General features: G+C 45.8%; 1 protein-coding gene across 1 annotated transcript in view; it reads right to left on the bottom strand.

The window, feature by feature from the left end:
• The window catches only part of KIF7 (kinesin family member 7), a 138,247-nt gene that overhangs the window by 83,690 nt on the left and 36,911 nt on the right, over positions 1-17,646 (bottom strand). Inside the window, exons 5-6 of the mRNA XM_030203433.1 lie at positions 15,401-15,923; positions 11,193-11,336 (exon numbers count right to left, since the gene is read on the bottom strand). Coding sequence (XP_030059293.1) covers positions 11,193-11,336; positions 15,401-15,923 — 667 coding nt within the window. The remainder of the gene's footprint in view (positions 1-11,192; positions 11,337-15,400; positions 15,924-17,646) is intronic.

The following is a 17,646-nucleotide window of genomic DNA, read 5'->3' as shown; positions in this document are numbered from 1 at the left end:
GAGCTGCATAAGGAGAGAGGCTAGCAGAGAAACCTCTCTGCATCTAAGTCCCCCCCCCCCCCCCCCCCCCCCCCCCCCCCCCCCCCCACTGAAGTCTGGCAGTACAAATGCTCACATTTATAGCTCTCAAACTACAGGTGAGGTAATTGATCCATCTACACAGAAAACCATAGCATCAGCAAGACATCTTTTTAGAATGCTGAATTTAATCTAAACAATTACGCTAAAAGTCTAAAGTATAAGGGCATAGTACAAAGGGAAAACCCTTTTATATAGCATTTCTCAACTACATTTAATACATTAACATTTACAATCTGTTTTCTAAGGTAAACAAAGCACATGATTTGCTTTTCCAACAGGAGACACATTATAAATAATGGTCAGTTTCACACTGTCTTTTGCTGCTCTTATCAAATGCCTCTGTCAATATAGATAAAGAAGGATTTGGTAAACAAAGACTTCTACCTGCCTTCTTTTCACAATATACAGCCGAATCTACTAAGCTGCCATTTGTCAATAAGTCACTCAAGACAATCTCTTACATTTTTCAAACAAAATGTAAAATTCGAACTTTTTCTAGATCTATGATATTAAAAAGCAATAGTTATACCCAGTGGTGTGCTGGTAAATGTTTAACAACATGCTCTCTCTCTCAAACTAAAAATTAAACAAACAAACAAATAAATAAATAAAAAAACACCTGCAAATATGTATGTAACTATATTAAATATACTACTGGTACAAATGATATTCGCAGGCAACAACTAATTTACAAATAATATTAAAACATACAATATTCTTTTACAGAATGCTTTGGTTGATTTTTGCCGCACATCTGTAGCCAACAGATGTGTACTATTCATCCAAGAATTCTTTTCACAATAAATTTATTGACACTAAATCTGACATATGATTTACTGTCAGACTATATCTCACCTTATATACCAATATACCCACTACTGGAAAACTGGAACAAGCTGAACTGTTACAGATTCCCACACAGACATTACAAGCCAGCAGAATCCTTCACCTCAGTCACACATGCAGAACAGAGACAAGCCCGCTTCAAATTCTTCAAAAATTAACCTGAAATCCTAAGGAGCTAGATTCTGCATGCAGCACAATACCAGGAAAACAGAAAGACACGTTTCTTCCTATACAGTGCAAAATAAGACAGCAGATGTAAATTCTCAAATTGGACATATTCCAAACACTAAAATGAAAATAAAATGATTTTTTTCTACCTTTGTTGTCTGGTGATTTTGGTTTTCTGATCATGTTGGTCCTTGATCCTCCGCGGACTTGACTAGAAGAGGTATAGAGTGGATCCAGCTTTTGCCTATTTTCTCCATCCATATACAGTTTTTCTCCTTTCTTCCCTTTCTCTCATCTCCATCCAGGGCCGTGCCAGCATGGTAAGCGAGGTAAGCATGGCAGGAGGGCGCCATCCTCTGGGGGGGGGGGGGGTGCCCCACCACGCCATGCTTACCTCACCCTCTTCTCCCCAGATCCTTTTCCTTTTTTTTTTTGTTTAAATTTACCTCTGTCCGGCGGCAGCGTAGCGTTAGTGAGGAGGCGGCGCTCCCCCGCCCCGACGTGTCAGTCTTCCTTTCGCTCAGTTCCGCCTTCTTCTGACATCAGAAATGACATCAGAAGAAGGCGGGACACTGAGCGAAGGGAAGACTAACACGTTGGGGCGGAGGAGCGCTGCCTCCTTCTCACTAACACTACGCTGCCGCCGGACAGAGGTAAATTTAAACAAAAAAAAAAGGAAAAGGATCTGGGGAGAAGAGGGCGGGTAGTGTAGCGATCGTTTTCGGGGGGCGGGGCCAACTGCAGGGGGACGCCGGAGACCCTAGGTGCGGCCCTGTCTCCATCCATGTGCATCTTCTTCCTTATTCTTCTCTCCCCTCTCTCCATGTCCAGCATTTCTAGTCTCTCTCCCATCCCTTGCATACATGTCCAGCATTTTCACCTCCCCTCCATGTGCATCTCCTTCCTCTCTCTTCCCTCCCCTCCATCCTCGTCTAGCATTTCTCCTCTCTCTCCTCCCCTCCATCCATCTGCATCTCCTTGCTCTGTCTTCCTTCCCCTCCATCCATGTCCATCAAATCTTTTCTCTCCCCTGCCTTCCCCTCCATCCATGTCCAGCAATTCTTCTCTCTCCCTTGCCCTTCCCCTCCATCCATTCATATCCAGCAATTCTCCTCTCTCCCCTCCTTCTATGTCCAGCAATTCTCCTCTCTCTCTTGCCCCTCCCCTCCATCCATATCCAGCAATTCTTCTCTCTCCCCTCCATCCATCCATGTCTAGCAACTCTCCTCTCTCCTGCGTTCCTTTCCATCCATGTCCAGCAATTCTCCTCTCCCCTGCCCTACATCCATCCATATCTAGAACTCTCCTCTCTCCTGCGTTCCTTTCCATCCATGTCCAGCAACTCTCCTCTCCCCTGCCCTCCCCTCCATCCATCCATGTCCAACAATTCTCCTCTCTCCCCTGCTCTCCTCTCCATCCATGTCCAGCAATTCTCCTCTCTCTCTTGCCTGCCATTCCCCTCCATTTCCAGCAATTCTCCTCTCTCCCTTGCTCTCCTCTCCATGTCCAGTGATTCTCCTCTCTCCCCTGCCCTCTCCTTCATCCATGTCCAGCGATTCTCCTCTACTACTACTACTACTACTACTTAACATTTCTAGAGCGCTACTAGGGTTACGCAGCGCTGTACAATTTAACAAAGAGAGACAGTCCCTGCTCAAAGAGCTTACAATCTAATAGACAAGTGAACGGTCGGTCCGATCGGGGCAGTCAAATTGGGGCAGTCTGGATTCACTGAACGGTAAGGGTTAGGTGCCGAACGCAGCATTGAAGAGGTGGGCTTTAAGCAAAGACTTGAAGATGGGCAGGGAGGGGGCTTGGCGTAAGGGTTCAGGAAGGTTGTTCCAAGCATAGGGTGAGGCGAGGCAGAATGAGCGGAGCCTGGAGTTGGCGGTGGTGGAGAAGGGTACTGAGAGGAGGGATTTATCCTGTGAACGGAGGTTACGGGCGGGAACGTAAGGGGAGATGAGGGTAGAGAGGTAGTGAGGGGCAGCAGACTGAGTGCATTTGTAGGTAAGAAGGAGAAGCTTGAATTGAATGCGGTATCTGATCGGAAGCCAGTGAAGTGACCTGAGGAGAGGGGTGATATGAGTATATCGGTTCTGGCAGAATATGAGACGTGCAGCAGAGTTCTGAACAGACTGAAGGGGGGATAGATGGCTAAGTGGGAGGCCGGTGAGGAGTAAGTTGCAGTAGTCCAGGCGAGAGGTAATGAGAGCGTGGACGAGAGTTCGGGTGGTGTGTTCAGAGAGGAAAGGGCGAATTTTGCTGATGTTAAAGAGGAAGAAGCGACAGGTCTTGGCTATCTGCTGGATATGCGCAGAGAAGGAAAGAGAGGAGTCAAAGATGACTCCGAGGTTGCGGGCAGATGAGACGGGGAGGATGAGGGTGTTATCAACTGAGATAGAAAGTGGAGGAAGAGGAGAAGTGGGTTTTGGTGGAAAGACGATAAGCTCGGTCTTGGACATGTTCAGTTTCAGGTGGCGGTTGGACATCCAGGCAGCAATGTCGGATAAGCAGGCCGATACCTTTGCCTGGGTCTCCGCGGTGATGTCTGGTGTGGAGAGATACAGTTGGGTGTCATCAGCATAGAGATGATACTGGAAACCATGAGATGAGATCAGGGAGCCCAGGGAAGAGGTGTAGATTGAGAAGAGAAGGGGTCCAAGGACCGATCCCTGGGGAACACCAACAGATAAGGGGATGGGGGTGGAGGAAGATCCATGAGAGTGAACTTTGAAGGTGCGGTGGGAGAGATAGGAGGAGAACCAGGAGAGGACAGAGCCCTGGAACCCAAATGAGGACAGTGTGGCAAGAAGTAAGTCATGATTGACAGTGTCAAAAGCAGCGGATAGATCCAGGAGGATGAGGATGGAGTAGTGGCCTCTGGATTTGGCAAGGAACAGGTCATTACAGACTTTAGAAAGTGCTGTTTCTGTCGAGTGAAGAGGGCGAAAACCGGATTGAAGCGGATCAAGGATGGCATGAGAGGAGAGAAAATCAAGGCAGCGGCTGTGGACTGCGCGCTCAAGTGTCTTGGAGAGGAAGGGTAGGAGGGAGATGGGGCGGTAGTTGGAGGGACAGGTAGGGTCTAGTGATGGTTTTTTGAGGAGTGGCGTGACTACAGCATGCTTGAAGGTGTCGGGGACAGTTGCAGTGGAGAGAGAGAGGTTGAGGATATGACAGATGGAGGGGGTGATAGTAGGAGAGATGGTGTTAAGTAAGTTGGTGGGGATGGGATCAGAGGAACAAGTGGTGCATTTTGAGGAGGAAAGAAGGCGGGCGGTTTCCTCCTCGGAGATATCAGGAAAGGAGGAGAAAGAGGTCTGGGTTGGTTGGTTGAGGGAGAGGGTTGAAGGGTGAAGAGGAGGAGGTGGCTTGGTAGTGAACTCAAGGTTGATCTTTTGCACCTTGTCGCGGAAGTAGTCAGCCAGTGATTGAGGAGAGAGTGACGGGGGGGTGGGAGCGGAGGGCACTTTGAGGAGGGAGTTAAGGGTGGCGAAGAGACGACGAGGGTTAGAGCTGAGAGAATTAGTCAATTGGGTGTAATAGTCCTGTTTGGCAAGGAATAGTGAGGACTGGAAGGAGGATAGCATGAATTTGTAGTGAAGGAAATCTGAATGGGTGCGAGATTTTCTCCAGAGGCGTTCAGCAGATCGGGCGCAGGAGCGAAGGTAACGGATGCAAGGGGTCAGCCAGGGCTGGGGATTAGTACGCCTTGTGGGACGGGAGGTGGATGGTGCAAGGGTGTCCAGAGCAGAGGAGAGAGTGGCATTGTAAGCGGAGACAGCCTCGTCAACAGACTCGGAGGACATGATGGAGGGGAGGAGATTAGAAATACTAGATGATAAGGTGGGAGGGTCAATAATCTGGAGATTCCTGGAAGTAGTGGTTAATGTTGGGCGGGGCTGAGGGGGAGGGTGAAGAAGTGTGAAGGTGATCAGGTGATGATCAGAGACAGGAAGAGCTGAGGTGTGGAAATTGGAGGGTGAGCCGGAAGAGGAGAGGACGAGGTCAAGGCAATGGCCATCACGGTGAGTAGGGGTGGTGGAACAAAGCTGGAGGTTGAAGGATGATGTTAGAGTGAGGAACTGAGAAGCGTGAGAGTTGGACAGGTCATCAACGTGTATGTTGAAGTCTCCGAGAATGAGGGATGGAGATGAGGGTTCAAGAAAAACAGAAAGCCAGGCATCGAAGTCGGTGAGGAAGGAAGGGAGGGATTTATCAGGGGGGCGGTAAATGACTGCCACTCTGAGTGGCAACGGGTAGAATAGACGGATGGAGTGGACTTCAAAGGATGAGAAGCAGTGAGACTGTGGTAGGAGGAGGGGTTGGAAGCTACAGGAGGGCGAGAGTAGTAACCCGACGCCTCCTCCACGGCCAACTAGGCGGGGAGTATGGGAGAAGAGATAGCCTCCATGGCATAGAGCCGCAACTGAGGCAGAGTCGTCAGGGGAGAGCCAGGTTTCAGTTAGGGCAAGCAGGTGAAGGGAATGAGAGATGAAGAGATCGTGGGTGAAGGGAAGTTTGTTGCAGACCGAGTGGGCATTCCACAGTGCACATGAGAAGGGGAGGGAAGAGGGGGGGAGGAGGGGAATAGATATGAGATTGGAGACATCCCGGAAACGTTTGCATGGATAGGACGAAGACAGGTGTGGGGGACCTGGATTGGGATTGATGTCTCCTGCGGATAGCAGGAGGAGGAGCAAGAGAGTGCGGAGGAGGGTGGGGGAGGTAGGGCGACGAAGGCGACGAAGACGGGATGCGCTTAGGAGGAATGGGGATGGGTTAATGGCAGGAAGGAAGTGTTGAAGGTTGAGAGCTAGGAAGGAGGAGGGGGACAGGAGAGATGGTGAGGTGGTGAGGGACGGGGGTGAGTAGGGTATTGCAGTAGTGAGCAAGATGGGAGAGGACATGGGTGGGCAGTGAGTTCCAGTGGTAGACAGCGGTAGGGGGAGGGGAAAAAAGATTAGGAAGGGACAGGGCAAGGAAGAGAATGTGTAAAGGGGCCATAAGTAGTAACTGAGGTGTTATGGGTATATATGTAGTGACTGAGGTGTTAAGCGATAGATAGAACGGCAGAGCTGGATTAGAGGCTTAAAACTGGAATGGTAGGCAGCAGGCAGGTAGGCACTGCCCAGTAAGAACAAGTCACACCCACTATGTTTGAAAAATGTGGGAGGAAAGGAGGTGAAGAGCCTGAACACAGAGACAGAGCAGTTATCTGCAGGCAGATTAGGTTGCTTGGGAGGGTATATAAGAACTATCACCCTAGGGGTGGGTGGGTAGAGGGGTGGGTGGGAGGGATCTAAGTCTAAAATGTACAGACAGAGCTGCAGCACAGCCAGTTAATCTGTAAAAAAGATGGATTTCTCAAGAAAAACTGGTATAGAAGGCTGCCCCTCTAACAGAGAATCAGGTCACACCCACTAAGTTTGAATTTGTGGGGGAGATTCAGAGACAGAGCTGCTAAGTCTAAAATGTACAGACAGAGCTGCAGCACATCCAGTTAATCTGTAAAAAAGATGGATTTCTCAAGAAAAACTGGTATAGAAGGCTGCCCCTCTAACAGAGAATCAGGTCACACCCACTAAGTTTGAATTTGTGGGGGAGATTCAGAGACAGAGCTGCTAAGTCTAAAATGTACAGACAGAGCTGCAGCACAGCCAGTTAATCTGTAAAAAAGATGGATTTCTCAAGAAAAACTGGTATAGAAGGCTGCCCCTCTAACAGAGAATCAGGTCACACCCACTAAGTTTGAATTTGTGGGGGAGATTCAGAGACAGAGCTGCTAAGTCTAAAATGTACAGACAGAGCTGCAGCACAGCCAGTTAATCTCCCCGTCCTCCCTCTATCCACGTACAGCAATTCTCCTCTCTCCCTTACCCTCACTTCCCATCCATGTTCAGCGATTCTTCTCTCTCCCCGGTCCCCTTCCATTCATGTCCAGTGATTCTCCTCTCTCCCTTGCCCTCCCCTCCACGTCCAGTGATTCTCCTCTCTCCCGTGCCCTCCCCTCCCATCCATGTCCAGCGATTCATCCCAGCCCCCACCTGCCCCCCTTTTCAGCCCCCTTCTCAGCTGCTGCTGCTAGTTCCAGTTCAAGCTCCCATGACAGCCCCCTTTTTGCTCTTGCCACCCTGCATCTCTTTTACCTCAAAGCGGCAGCGTGACAGCATCAATGAAACAAGCAGGCTGCCAGTTCAGGCCTTCCCTCACTGTGCCCCTTCCTCACGGAAACAGAAAATTACAACACATGAGGGTGGAAGCAGCTCCCTGCACCCCTCCTGCAGCATGCATCTGGGGCAGATTGCCCCCACCACCCTGCCCTCAGTACGCCGCTGCTAAGTATGTGCCATCTTGTTGATGCATGTATTTGACCACATAAAAATATACTCCCTAAAAGTCAAAGTCAACAACTGAAATTGAATTGTAAGCTCCACTGAAAGCCAATGAAGCTCCACTGAAAGCCAATTTCTGCTAACAAATGATAAGCTCTCTCTCATGGAGGGACTCCAAAAATAACAACTTGAGCTGCCCTATTTTCAACCAACTGCACCTTATGAACAAGCTCTTTAGGAAGGCCCACAAAAGAGCATTATAATACTCCAGTTGACTTATTACAACAGCTTACATTACTATTTTGAAAAAAAAAACCCAAAACAAAATCCAACTATGGTAAAATACGAACACAGCTAGCAGACTATTCACAACTTCCCAAAGGTCTCTTGGCCACCTTCTCAATATACTACTAATCATTTCTATAGAACTACTAGATGTACACAGCACCTTACACATTATATGCAGGTAGTTTCTCTGACCCTAGAGGGTTTACAACCTAAGTTTTTGTACCTGGGGCAATGGAGGGTTAAGTGACTTGCCCAAGGTCACAAGGAGCTATAGTAAGAACCAAACCCAGGTGTCCAGGATCAAAGCCTGCTCCACTAACCATTAGGCTACTCCTCCATTTTAAAACCCATTCAGAACCTAGAATAACTCCCAATTTTCTCAGTGGCTCTTTGAATACTCAAGATACCCTATCACATGATGGAAAGATAGCTACTTTAATACTTTAGGGTTACCAATCCAAAATATCTCTGTTTTCTGAGGATTAAGCCCAAGCTCACTAAGGCCTAGATGCACTAAACTTAACAAGCCATTAACGTGGGTTTTAAACTGGTTCTAGCCAGTTTAACGTGCAAGTAGTAAACCAGGACATGCACTAAAGGGCATTTTCCTATCACGGTAGCAGCTAACGAAAACGGAATGCAGATGAGCAAATTAGTATTATAATGTGTATAAATCGTATTGTAATGAGATGCACTACCATTTTCCGATTCCTTTACCATGGAAACCCTAACGGGAGGTCTGCACCTCTCGTTGGGGCTGCTGTGAGGGAATCGGAAGGAAAAAAAAAAGTGCTCGTCAGGGACATCCTTCTAAAATGCCTAACATAGACGTTCTTCACTCACAAGATAATGAGTCCACGATGAGTGCTGAGTCTGCACCGAGTGCAGAGCCCAGCCAAGATAATGAGTCCAAGATGAGTGCTGAGTCTACACCGAGTGCAGAGCCCAGCCAAGATGACGAGTCCACGATGAGTGCTGTGTCTGCACCGAGATGCTGAATCAGAATTGAGTTGCAGCTCCGGTCAAGATGTTGAGTCCGGTGAGAGTTGCTGTCCCGGTCAAGATGCTGAGTCCGGGTCAAGTTGGAGTTCCAGTCCCAGGCAAGATGCTGAGTCTGGGTCAAGGTGGAGTTCCAGTCCCAGGCAAGATGCTGAGTCCGGGTCAAGGTGGAGTTCCAGTCCCAGGCAAGATGCTGAGTCCGGGTCAAGTAGGAGTTCTGGTCCCAGGCAAGATGCTGAGTCTACTCTGAGTTCCCACTTCAACCAAGATGTTGACCTCCTTCTGAGTTCCAGCTCCAGCCAAGAGTCAAGATCCAGTCTGAAGTCCTGTTCGAGTTCCTGTCCGGCTTCAGATTCCTGGATGGGTATGGGCTCTAGCCCAGTTCTGGCTGCTACAGTGGAGTGCCAGGAAGTCAAGGAAGTTGTGGACTCCTTCAGGAGATGGTTCCTGTTGAATAGAACTCCACTTGTTGCATCCAAGACACTGATCCTGCCTAGCAGCCGTCCTAAAGAGCCTCGTGGCGGCCAAAGCCATTCTGGTTTCCTAGTTCCAGATGTACTTGTCACTTCCTGCCCAGATTTATGTTGTGAAACCCATTGGGAGATTTCATCACAGCTATCCATGGGGACCTCAATTGTCTTTTGAGACCTGGAGCTCCCGTGGGGACACGGGAGCCTTGAGGGGGAGGTGCTGTTATGATTGGGGTCAGAACCCCTCTCAAACTTACCTCTTTCCTGGGGGTCAGCTTCTTAGCTGGCTTCTGTTCTGTTTTTCTGTCCTGTTTGAGCTAGCTCTCTCTCTCTCTCTGTGCCGGCTGCTGCCAGCATGGGGCTAATTGTCTCACTTCACTGCAGCTGTGGGTGTAGTCTGAGTTGCTCTAACTCTCTTTGGAAGTGCTTCACGGTGTTGCATTGGTGTGGGTTGGGCCTCTATGGGTTTCAGTGTGCTCTCTGGGTCAGTGTGCTGTTGCCTGGGTCTAGGGAGTGTGACATCATCAGGGAGGGCCTTGATAAGGAAGTGGTGTTCTTTCCTTCAGAGCCTTCGCAACGTTTGCTTCTGGCTACTTGCTTTAGGTCCAGGTTAGTTTAGTGCAGTCAGTGTGCACTTGTGACTTGTGTGTTTGACTTCCCTGTTTTTCCCTTTAGCTCCTTTGCTAGCATGTGTTTGCTTTCCTGCTTTTTCCTTGTGCCTTCCCTGTCTTCCCTTTTAGTGCTAGGAGCTCTTTTGGTTGTTTGGTGCATAGGAGCACCTTAGTTAGTTTAGAGTTGTAGAGCACTGCTTGTAGCTTGGTGCTTAGTAGCACCTGTGTTAGCTTGTGTATTTAGTTCCCTGCTCTGTTAGTTTAGGGCTTAGGTAGTCCCTTTCTTGAGCAGGGCTTAGGAGCTCCTGTTTAGTATAGGGCTTAGGAAGTCCTTTTGTCAGTTTACTGTTAGGAACACTCCTGCTGGTTTAGGGCTTGGGAGCAAGTAGATCAGTTTAGGTTTAGGAGCACTTCTGTTTCCAGTCCTGGTCCCTATGTCATCCGGTATCCAGTAAGTCCTGCTGGCTACTCGAACCCAGGAGCTCAACTCCTGGGGGGCTTAGTAGCTAAGTGCAGGTGAAGCTGTGTGGACCAGTCCGGTGTGCTCCAGTCCGGTGTTCCAGTCCTGTATCCTCCAGTCCGGGGGATTCCAGTCCAGTGTTCCAGTCCGGGGGGTGGGGGGGGGGTTTCCAGTCCTGTGTCCTCCAGTCCGAGGAATTCCAGTCCAGGACTCCAGTCCACGTGTTCCGGTTCGCTGGGTAGTGCCTGCAGTCCCTGCCGGTGTGCTTGCCCAGTGTTGGTTGGTGGGTTTTGCCTGCTGCTGTCACTCCTCGGCAGCAGCCCAAGGGCTCACGTTTGCTCCAGAGCCCAGCCCCGCGGGCTCGGAACCTGAGAACCTGACAGGCAGCCCAGGTTTGGCAGTAATTTTCATCACGGAACTATTAACGGACATTTTAAATACAAGATTCTTTTTGAAATTTCTTGTGTTTTCTCCTCATTACTCCGTGATCCCACCAATCAACCAGTTCCTCTATTTGACCCTCTGGAAAAGGCAAGTTTCTCTCTCAATGTCACCAATTTTCCTGATAACCTGTTTTGCATATTTCTGAGAGCCATTTCCTGAACAAAAGAGAATCCCAATGAAAGTGAGTCAACTACTATAACATAACGCACAAATGAGAAAGTTATAACAACACAACACAAAACAAAACTAATCTCTTATGTATGCACCTAATCTCCTTCACTTGGCTTATTCTGAACTATAACCACTTTCTGTCTGATTTTTTTTTCTGTTCACCAAGTAATTCTGCACTTTATCATATCTCACACTACCACACTAGTCAGGGTGCCTTATAAAATGGACACATACTTCTACCCCTGCTGAAACACTAGTGAGATAGATCCTTATCTCATCCTCTGCCAAGACCTCAAAGTAGATATGACTTGAGTACCTGTTGTTTATACTGTTCCATTGCATCTTCCAGAGCTGCCAGGAAGTCCATGTTTTCATCTTCCAAACGCTGGACTTGTCTCTCTAGGTCCGTTATGTATTTGTCCTTGTTCATTTCACATGATTTCTCCAAGACAGTGGGACCCTGGCATCCAAAGGGCAAGAGACTTGATTACTAGGACAGATAAAAGACATATTTTACATAACGTCACACCATTAGCATTTAGGGCAGGGGCTAGCAACACTAGTCTCAGAGAGGACTTTAATTTTATCCCATCATAAATCCTACAAAAGGTTCTACACCTGGTGCTCAAAGCAGATTAACATTTCGTAGGTAATATTCAAAGGCATTTACTCAGGTAAATCAGTTTTTACACAAAGAAAGCCTATGAAAGATAAAACAATGAAGGCAGACCTTGTAAAAAACAATGTCTTTTTTAGTAGATTAAAAGCTCCCAGATATTCAACATAAAATGCCTGACATGGCCATGTTTTGCCAGTATAAAGATGGCTGTGTCAGGGGCAGTGGTTCACTGTAAATGAAAATAAAATCATTCAGTATCTAAAAACAACATACTTAAAAAGCATGATAATAAACAAACAAACAAACAAACTAAAACCACACAGAAGGAACATTCAGAGGAACCCCAACCTAAGAAAGTTCTAAGTACCTAGGTAATGAAACAATGTGCAAATGTGAATAAAACATATCTTTAAAAAGCATAATTTAAATAAATAAATAAATAAATAAATAAGCAAGCTTTAGGAACACCAGAGAAACTCTTAATAACGTGCTTTTAAAACACTACATGTCTAGGTACTAACGCAATGTGGAATGGTGAAACAGTAAAACAAACAGAGAGGCTTACCCTGCTGATTTAAAACTTCAAAAATAGCCAGGCTGCTGTGGCTGTTAAAACACAGAAAGCTCTAAAACACCACAGATGATAAAAGCTGACTGACAGGGCTAAGAAATAAAATAAACCTATAAAAAGTTCTCAGTGTACTTACAGATTCTGGGAACAGTCTCTCAAAAAAAATAAATAAATAAAATAAAATGCTGTGGTTATACTGAAAGCAAACTTGCTGTATCAACCAAGCTTATATGTATGCTGAGGTGATGCATACCAAATTAGTGTAAAAGAAACACTTTAAAATTCAGTTCAAAATAAGTCATCCTAGTTAAAAACATGTGCCTGAGATACAGATTCACTAAAAACAGCTAAATGTGAGCTCTCCAAAACCCACTACAAATCCACTGTACCCACATCTAGGTGCCCCCTTCACCCATAAGGTCTATGGTAGTGGTGTACAGTTGTGGGTAGTGGGTTTTGGGGGGCTCAACACACACGGTAAGGGAGCTATGCACCTAGGAGCAATTTCTGAAGTCCACTGCAGTGCCCCCTAGGGTGCCTGGCTGGTGTCCTGGTATGTGAGGGGGACCAGTGCACTACGAATGCTGGCTCCTCCCAGGACCAAAGGGCTTGGATTTGGTCATTTCTGAGATGGGCGTCCTCATTTTCCATTATCGCCGAAAATCAGAAACGAACAAATCTAAGGCCGACCATCTCTAAGGTTGACCTAAATTTCCAGATTTGGGCGTCTCCGACCGTATTATCGAAACGAAAGATGGACGTCCATCTTGTTTTGATAACACGGGTTTCCCCGCACCTTCATGGGGATGTCCTGCGAGGACGTCCTCAGAAAAACTTGGGCGTCCCTTTCGATTATGCCCCTCTATGCGTTTCACCACAATTTTTTTTTTTTGTTTCTAAGATGTTTTAAGGAGGTTTTTTTGCAGCGATTTTAGTTGTTATGAATCCTAGAACATATCAGGATGTTCATTTTATATTTTTATTTTCAATCATTTTAGCGATCTTCAACAGTGGCAATTTTTTTGGTTTAAGGGCACTCTCTAGCTGTTTTTAGTGAATCTGTATCTCAGGAACATGTTTTTAAACAGTTTTTAAGCTAGGATGACTTATTTTGAACTGAATTTTAAGTTTTCTTTTACACTAATTTGGTATGCATGACCTCAGCATACATATAAGCCTGGCTGATACAGCAAGTTTGCTTTCACAATAACCACAGTGTTTTTTCTGAGAGACTGTTCCCAGAATCTGTAAGTACACTGAGAACTTTTTATGGATTTATTTTATTTCTTAGCCCTGTTAGTCAGCTTTTATCATATGTGGTGTTTTTGGTTCTGTTTTAGATCTTTTTATGTTTTAACAGCCACACCAGCCTGGCTATTTCTGAAGTTTTAAATCAGTTGGGTAAGCCTCTCTGTTTGTTTTACTGTTTCACCATTGTACATCGTTTAGCACCTAGACATTTAGGGCTCCGTTTACTAAGCAGCGTTATAGGCACTTTAACGTTTTTAACCTGCGTTAACCATGTATGTGCCTATAATATCCCTATAGGCATGCTAAAAACCCTAATGCACCTTGGTAAACAGGGCCATTAGTGCTTTAACATGGTGCTGTTATTAAGAGTTTCTCTGGTGTTATTTATTTAAATTATGCTTATTCACATTTACACACTGTTTCATTACCTAGGTACTTAGAGCTTTCTTAGCTTGGGGTTCCTCTGAATGTTCCTTCTGTGTGTTTTTAGTTTATTTATTTATGATCATGCTTGTTAAGTATGTTGTTTTTAGATAATGAATAATTTTATTTTCATTTACAGTGACCCACTGCCCCTGATTCAGCCATTTTTATACTGGCGAAACATGGCCATAACGGGCATTTTATGTTGAATATCTGGGAGCTTTTAATCTGCTAATAAAGACATTGTTTTTTTTTACAAGGTCTGCCTCATTGTTTTATCTTCTAAACAGTGTGTATACTTTTATCCACATGAAAAAGAGGGCAGAGGAAAGGAAACGGACAGTTTGGGGGAATTAAAATATATGAAGACTTTGTTTTTAAAAAATGACAATGCATACTTTCATGTGTGAACTTTCACCTGCTCTGGGAAGGTTTGCTGGCTTTTTCAAAGGGAAATCATGGATCAGAACCCCAAATGAGGTCACATCCCCAACAGATAAGGATCACAGAAACAGGGTTATTCCTTTTCTCTGGACCTCCACTGGGACTAGGCTTAGCATGGGGTCTGTTTAGTCACTGAATGTTCGCAGGCTCTACCTTTCTTCTTGTGTGGACTTTACCTTACACTGGAAGCCCATGCACAGTGTTGAGGTTCTGTGAGCACACACTGGGACTGTGCTGACTGCTATTACTGTGCCCACCATGGCTGCTGCTGCTTTCATGCTTTGAATCAGTGACAGAAGGAAGTGGATGAGAGCGGGAAGGGACATAAGTGTCTTCTATTTTGTTTTCATCATTATCTGGTTCACTTACATTTTTAAGTGTTCAAATAAGATCATACTAGATAAAAGACTAGGAAACACTGATCTAGATGAACCTATTTGTGTCCAGAGAAAGCACAACTGCTTACCTGTAACAAGTGTTTAATGTGTTTATCAGTCTTCTGCATGGTACAGTCCAGACAGGCCACATACATTGCTCCTCTATGATTTTGTCACATCAGCAAAAGATTTGATCAGGTTTGTCAGTTTTGGCATTTTCAGACGAAACTTAAACTCTCCCCCCCACCAAGCGCTATTCAACCCCCTCAGGCCACTCAACTACTTCTTGGGCCAGCCACTGCCACATCTCCTCCACCCTTCCACCACTTGAAGGCCCTTCCTGGACCTACTTTTAAATGCCATTATGGTCTAGTGGCAGCGTCCCCACCTCCTCGGGCTGCCCAGCGAACATTTTGGTATTAGAACCAGCAAAGCCATATTGGCTGAGGAACTGGTGGACGCAAGAGAGACTGGGGATCATTCTTGCCTGGAAAAGGCCACTAGACCACCAGGAGATTTCAAAGGTAGGCTCGGGCAGCCCAAGGGAGGGGGCGCTGCCACTAGACCACCAGGACATTTAAAAGTAGGTCTGGAGAGGGCCTTCGGGTGGTGGGAGGGTGGAGGGGGGCAGTGGTTGGAGGGGAGGAGGAGCTGGTTTCGGTTTTATTTTCGGGTAAAACCAAATGGCAAATTTCAGCTGCTGATTTGGTTTTGGCTGAAACTGAGAACCTCAGTTTCAGTTGGCCTCTAGCCTAAGAATCTGTAATGTACTCACTGCAAAGATACTCGAACATTTGTGTCCCTCCATCAAAAATGCAAGTAGCTGTTGAAGACTGTACCTGACATTTTGGCAGTTCCTTGGGTTTTTGTTCTGCTGTGATACTCTCAATACCACTATCCATGCCAGAGGACACCTCACACCTCTCCTCCACTGTACAAAGCCACTCCTTTGCTTTCAGTGCCTGATCCACAGTCAAGGTCCCTTCTGCTAGCAGCTCTGTGAAGAGCTGGTAAGCAGCATCAGTGCATGTCCTGTAGTGGGCACACTCTGCCAACAGCTGGCTCCTGCCATCCTCAGAAGGGGGCTGCCTTGTTGTCTTGGAAGGATCTGATCGGTAGATGATACGGGTCTCAGAACGGTGTCGCTGTTCCAGCGCCCTCTGAAGGTTCCTTATCTGGAGCTCCAGGTCTTTCACACATTCTGCCTCACCTCTGCAGTTCACAGTGGCCTTATTCTTAATGTTTTGAGCCCTGCTGGCATAATTTAGTGTATTTAAACTCTCATCAAAGTCAGATGATGAAGGGTTGAGGCAGGCAATCATGACAGTCTTGGCATTACCACCAAGTGAATCCTTCAAAATTCTAAAGGACAAGAAACGTTAGATCAAACAACTTCGGCTATGATGGAAACACCAACCTGTAATCATCACACAGTAGATATCTTTGAAGACAACATTCAAAATTACTTAGCAGTAACAACTGTGTGCTAACCACATAAACTCTTTTGTTTTAAAATGGAGAGGCCTACTAAATATGAGACATAAGGCTAAGCAAAAATAGCATAGGCAAGTGGCACCTTATCCTATATAATAAAACTCACCCTCAACGTTCTGAAGACACTGACGTCAGTGAAGCCAAGCCACTGACGTCACTTCCTTCAACACAGGTTCGAAGGGTTCGTGGTGGTGAAGCCACCGAAATCACCAAGTCACTGGGCCCCACCCTCGCATCAAACGTGATGACGTCGAGGGCGGAGCAATGGCATCACACACCGAGGGCGGAGCAATGGCGTACGGTGCGTGGACCAATGGCGTCTGAACGACCAAGGGGTCGGTAGGTACGTAGGGAGGGAGAAGGGGGGGTGTTGGGGAGGAAAACCTTGCTAGCGCCCGTTTCATTTGGTCTAGAAATGGGCCTCTTTTACTAGTAAACTAATAATATCTATGGAGAAGCAAACTGTAAACAACTCAATATACAAGTTGCTTGTATAGGGATGATCTACAAAGCACTTTAAACAAAATCATCTATAAAGTGAAACCTCAGAATTCCTGATAGTGTTTCTCTTAATGTGTATGCTATTCTCTCTTTAGGATATATATAATGATAGCTTACTGAGTTCAAAATCACAGTGTCTTTGTATATATATATCTATATGAAAGGATCTCTCAGATCAGCGCACCTTCCCCTAATAAGGCTAAATGAGCCTAGCATATATCTCAAAGGGGGGTAACGCACTCGTCATTGATCCTCAGATATTCTTAATGTCTTTTTTATAAAAAAAATTTTTCAATTTTCTATTACTCTCAATTGTTACGTCCAATATATTCATTAACTTAAATAATTTTTTCAGTACTTAGCTTATCTCATTTTTCTCTTAATCGATATTCAGTTATTTTTCAATATTCATAGGCTGGAGACCAGATGTCACACCGACACAGATCCATGTTTCGCGTATTACAACGCTGTTTCAAGGTAGTCTCCTGTATATAGAAAAAAATTTTTAGTCACTATATTTCACACTATGTTTCAATCTACAGGTAAGCTTTACTCACCCCGCCCTTGTCAAATAGTCTCCATCTAAGATGGCCGACCTACACATATTACGGATTATATATCCGGTAACGTGAATTAACGTAAGCTAACGTGCAGCGTCACTCTCAGACTCCCGGTCTGCCAGCTGATGGAAATTAAAGAGAGAAAATAATCACAGAAGTTCCACTTTCATTTCATATCCTTCATATAAGAGTCTGCCAGTCAATTTCACGATTTAGTCCTGCAGGTTCAATCGTATCTAGAGTAAATATCCAGTATTGTTCTTTATAGTTTAATATGCTTTCAAGAAGAGGAAATTAGAGTGAAGATAAAAGAAACAGAGGAACAGCTCAAGCTTAAATATAATCTTGAGGAGTTTAATAAACAGCATACGGATATGATTAAATCTATTGATACCTTCAGAGATACAACACGTCAGACAAAAATTAAGAAATATAAACGAGATGAACGGGATTACCAACAAGATACGGTATATTCATGGAAACGTCCGATCACAAACAGAGAGCAGAGACAACAGCAAACCTTCGAAGGA

Source organism: Microcaecilia unicolor, chromosome 5, assembly GCF_901765095.1.
Source record: "Microcaecilia unicolor chromosome 5, aMicUni1.1, whole genome shotgun sequence".
In the NCBI taxonomy this organism is placed as follows: Eukaryota; Metazoa; Chordata; class Amphibia; order Gymnophiona; family Siphonopidae; genus Microcaecilia; species Microcaecilia unicolor.
Note: the sequence above shows the minus strand (reverse complement) of the source record. Positions and strands in the feature narration are given on the sequence as shown.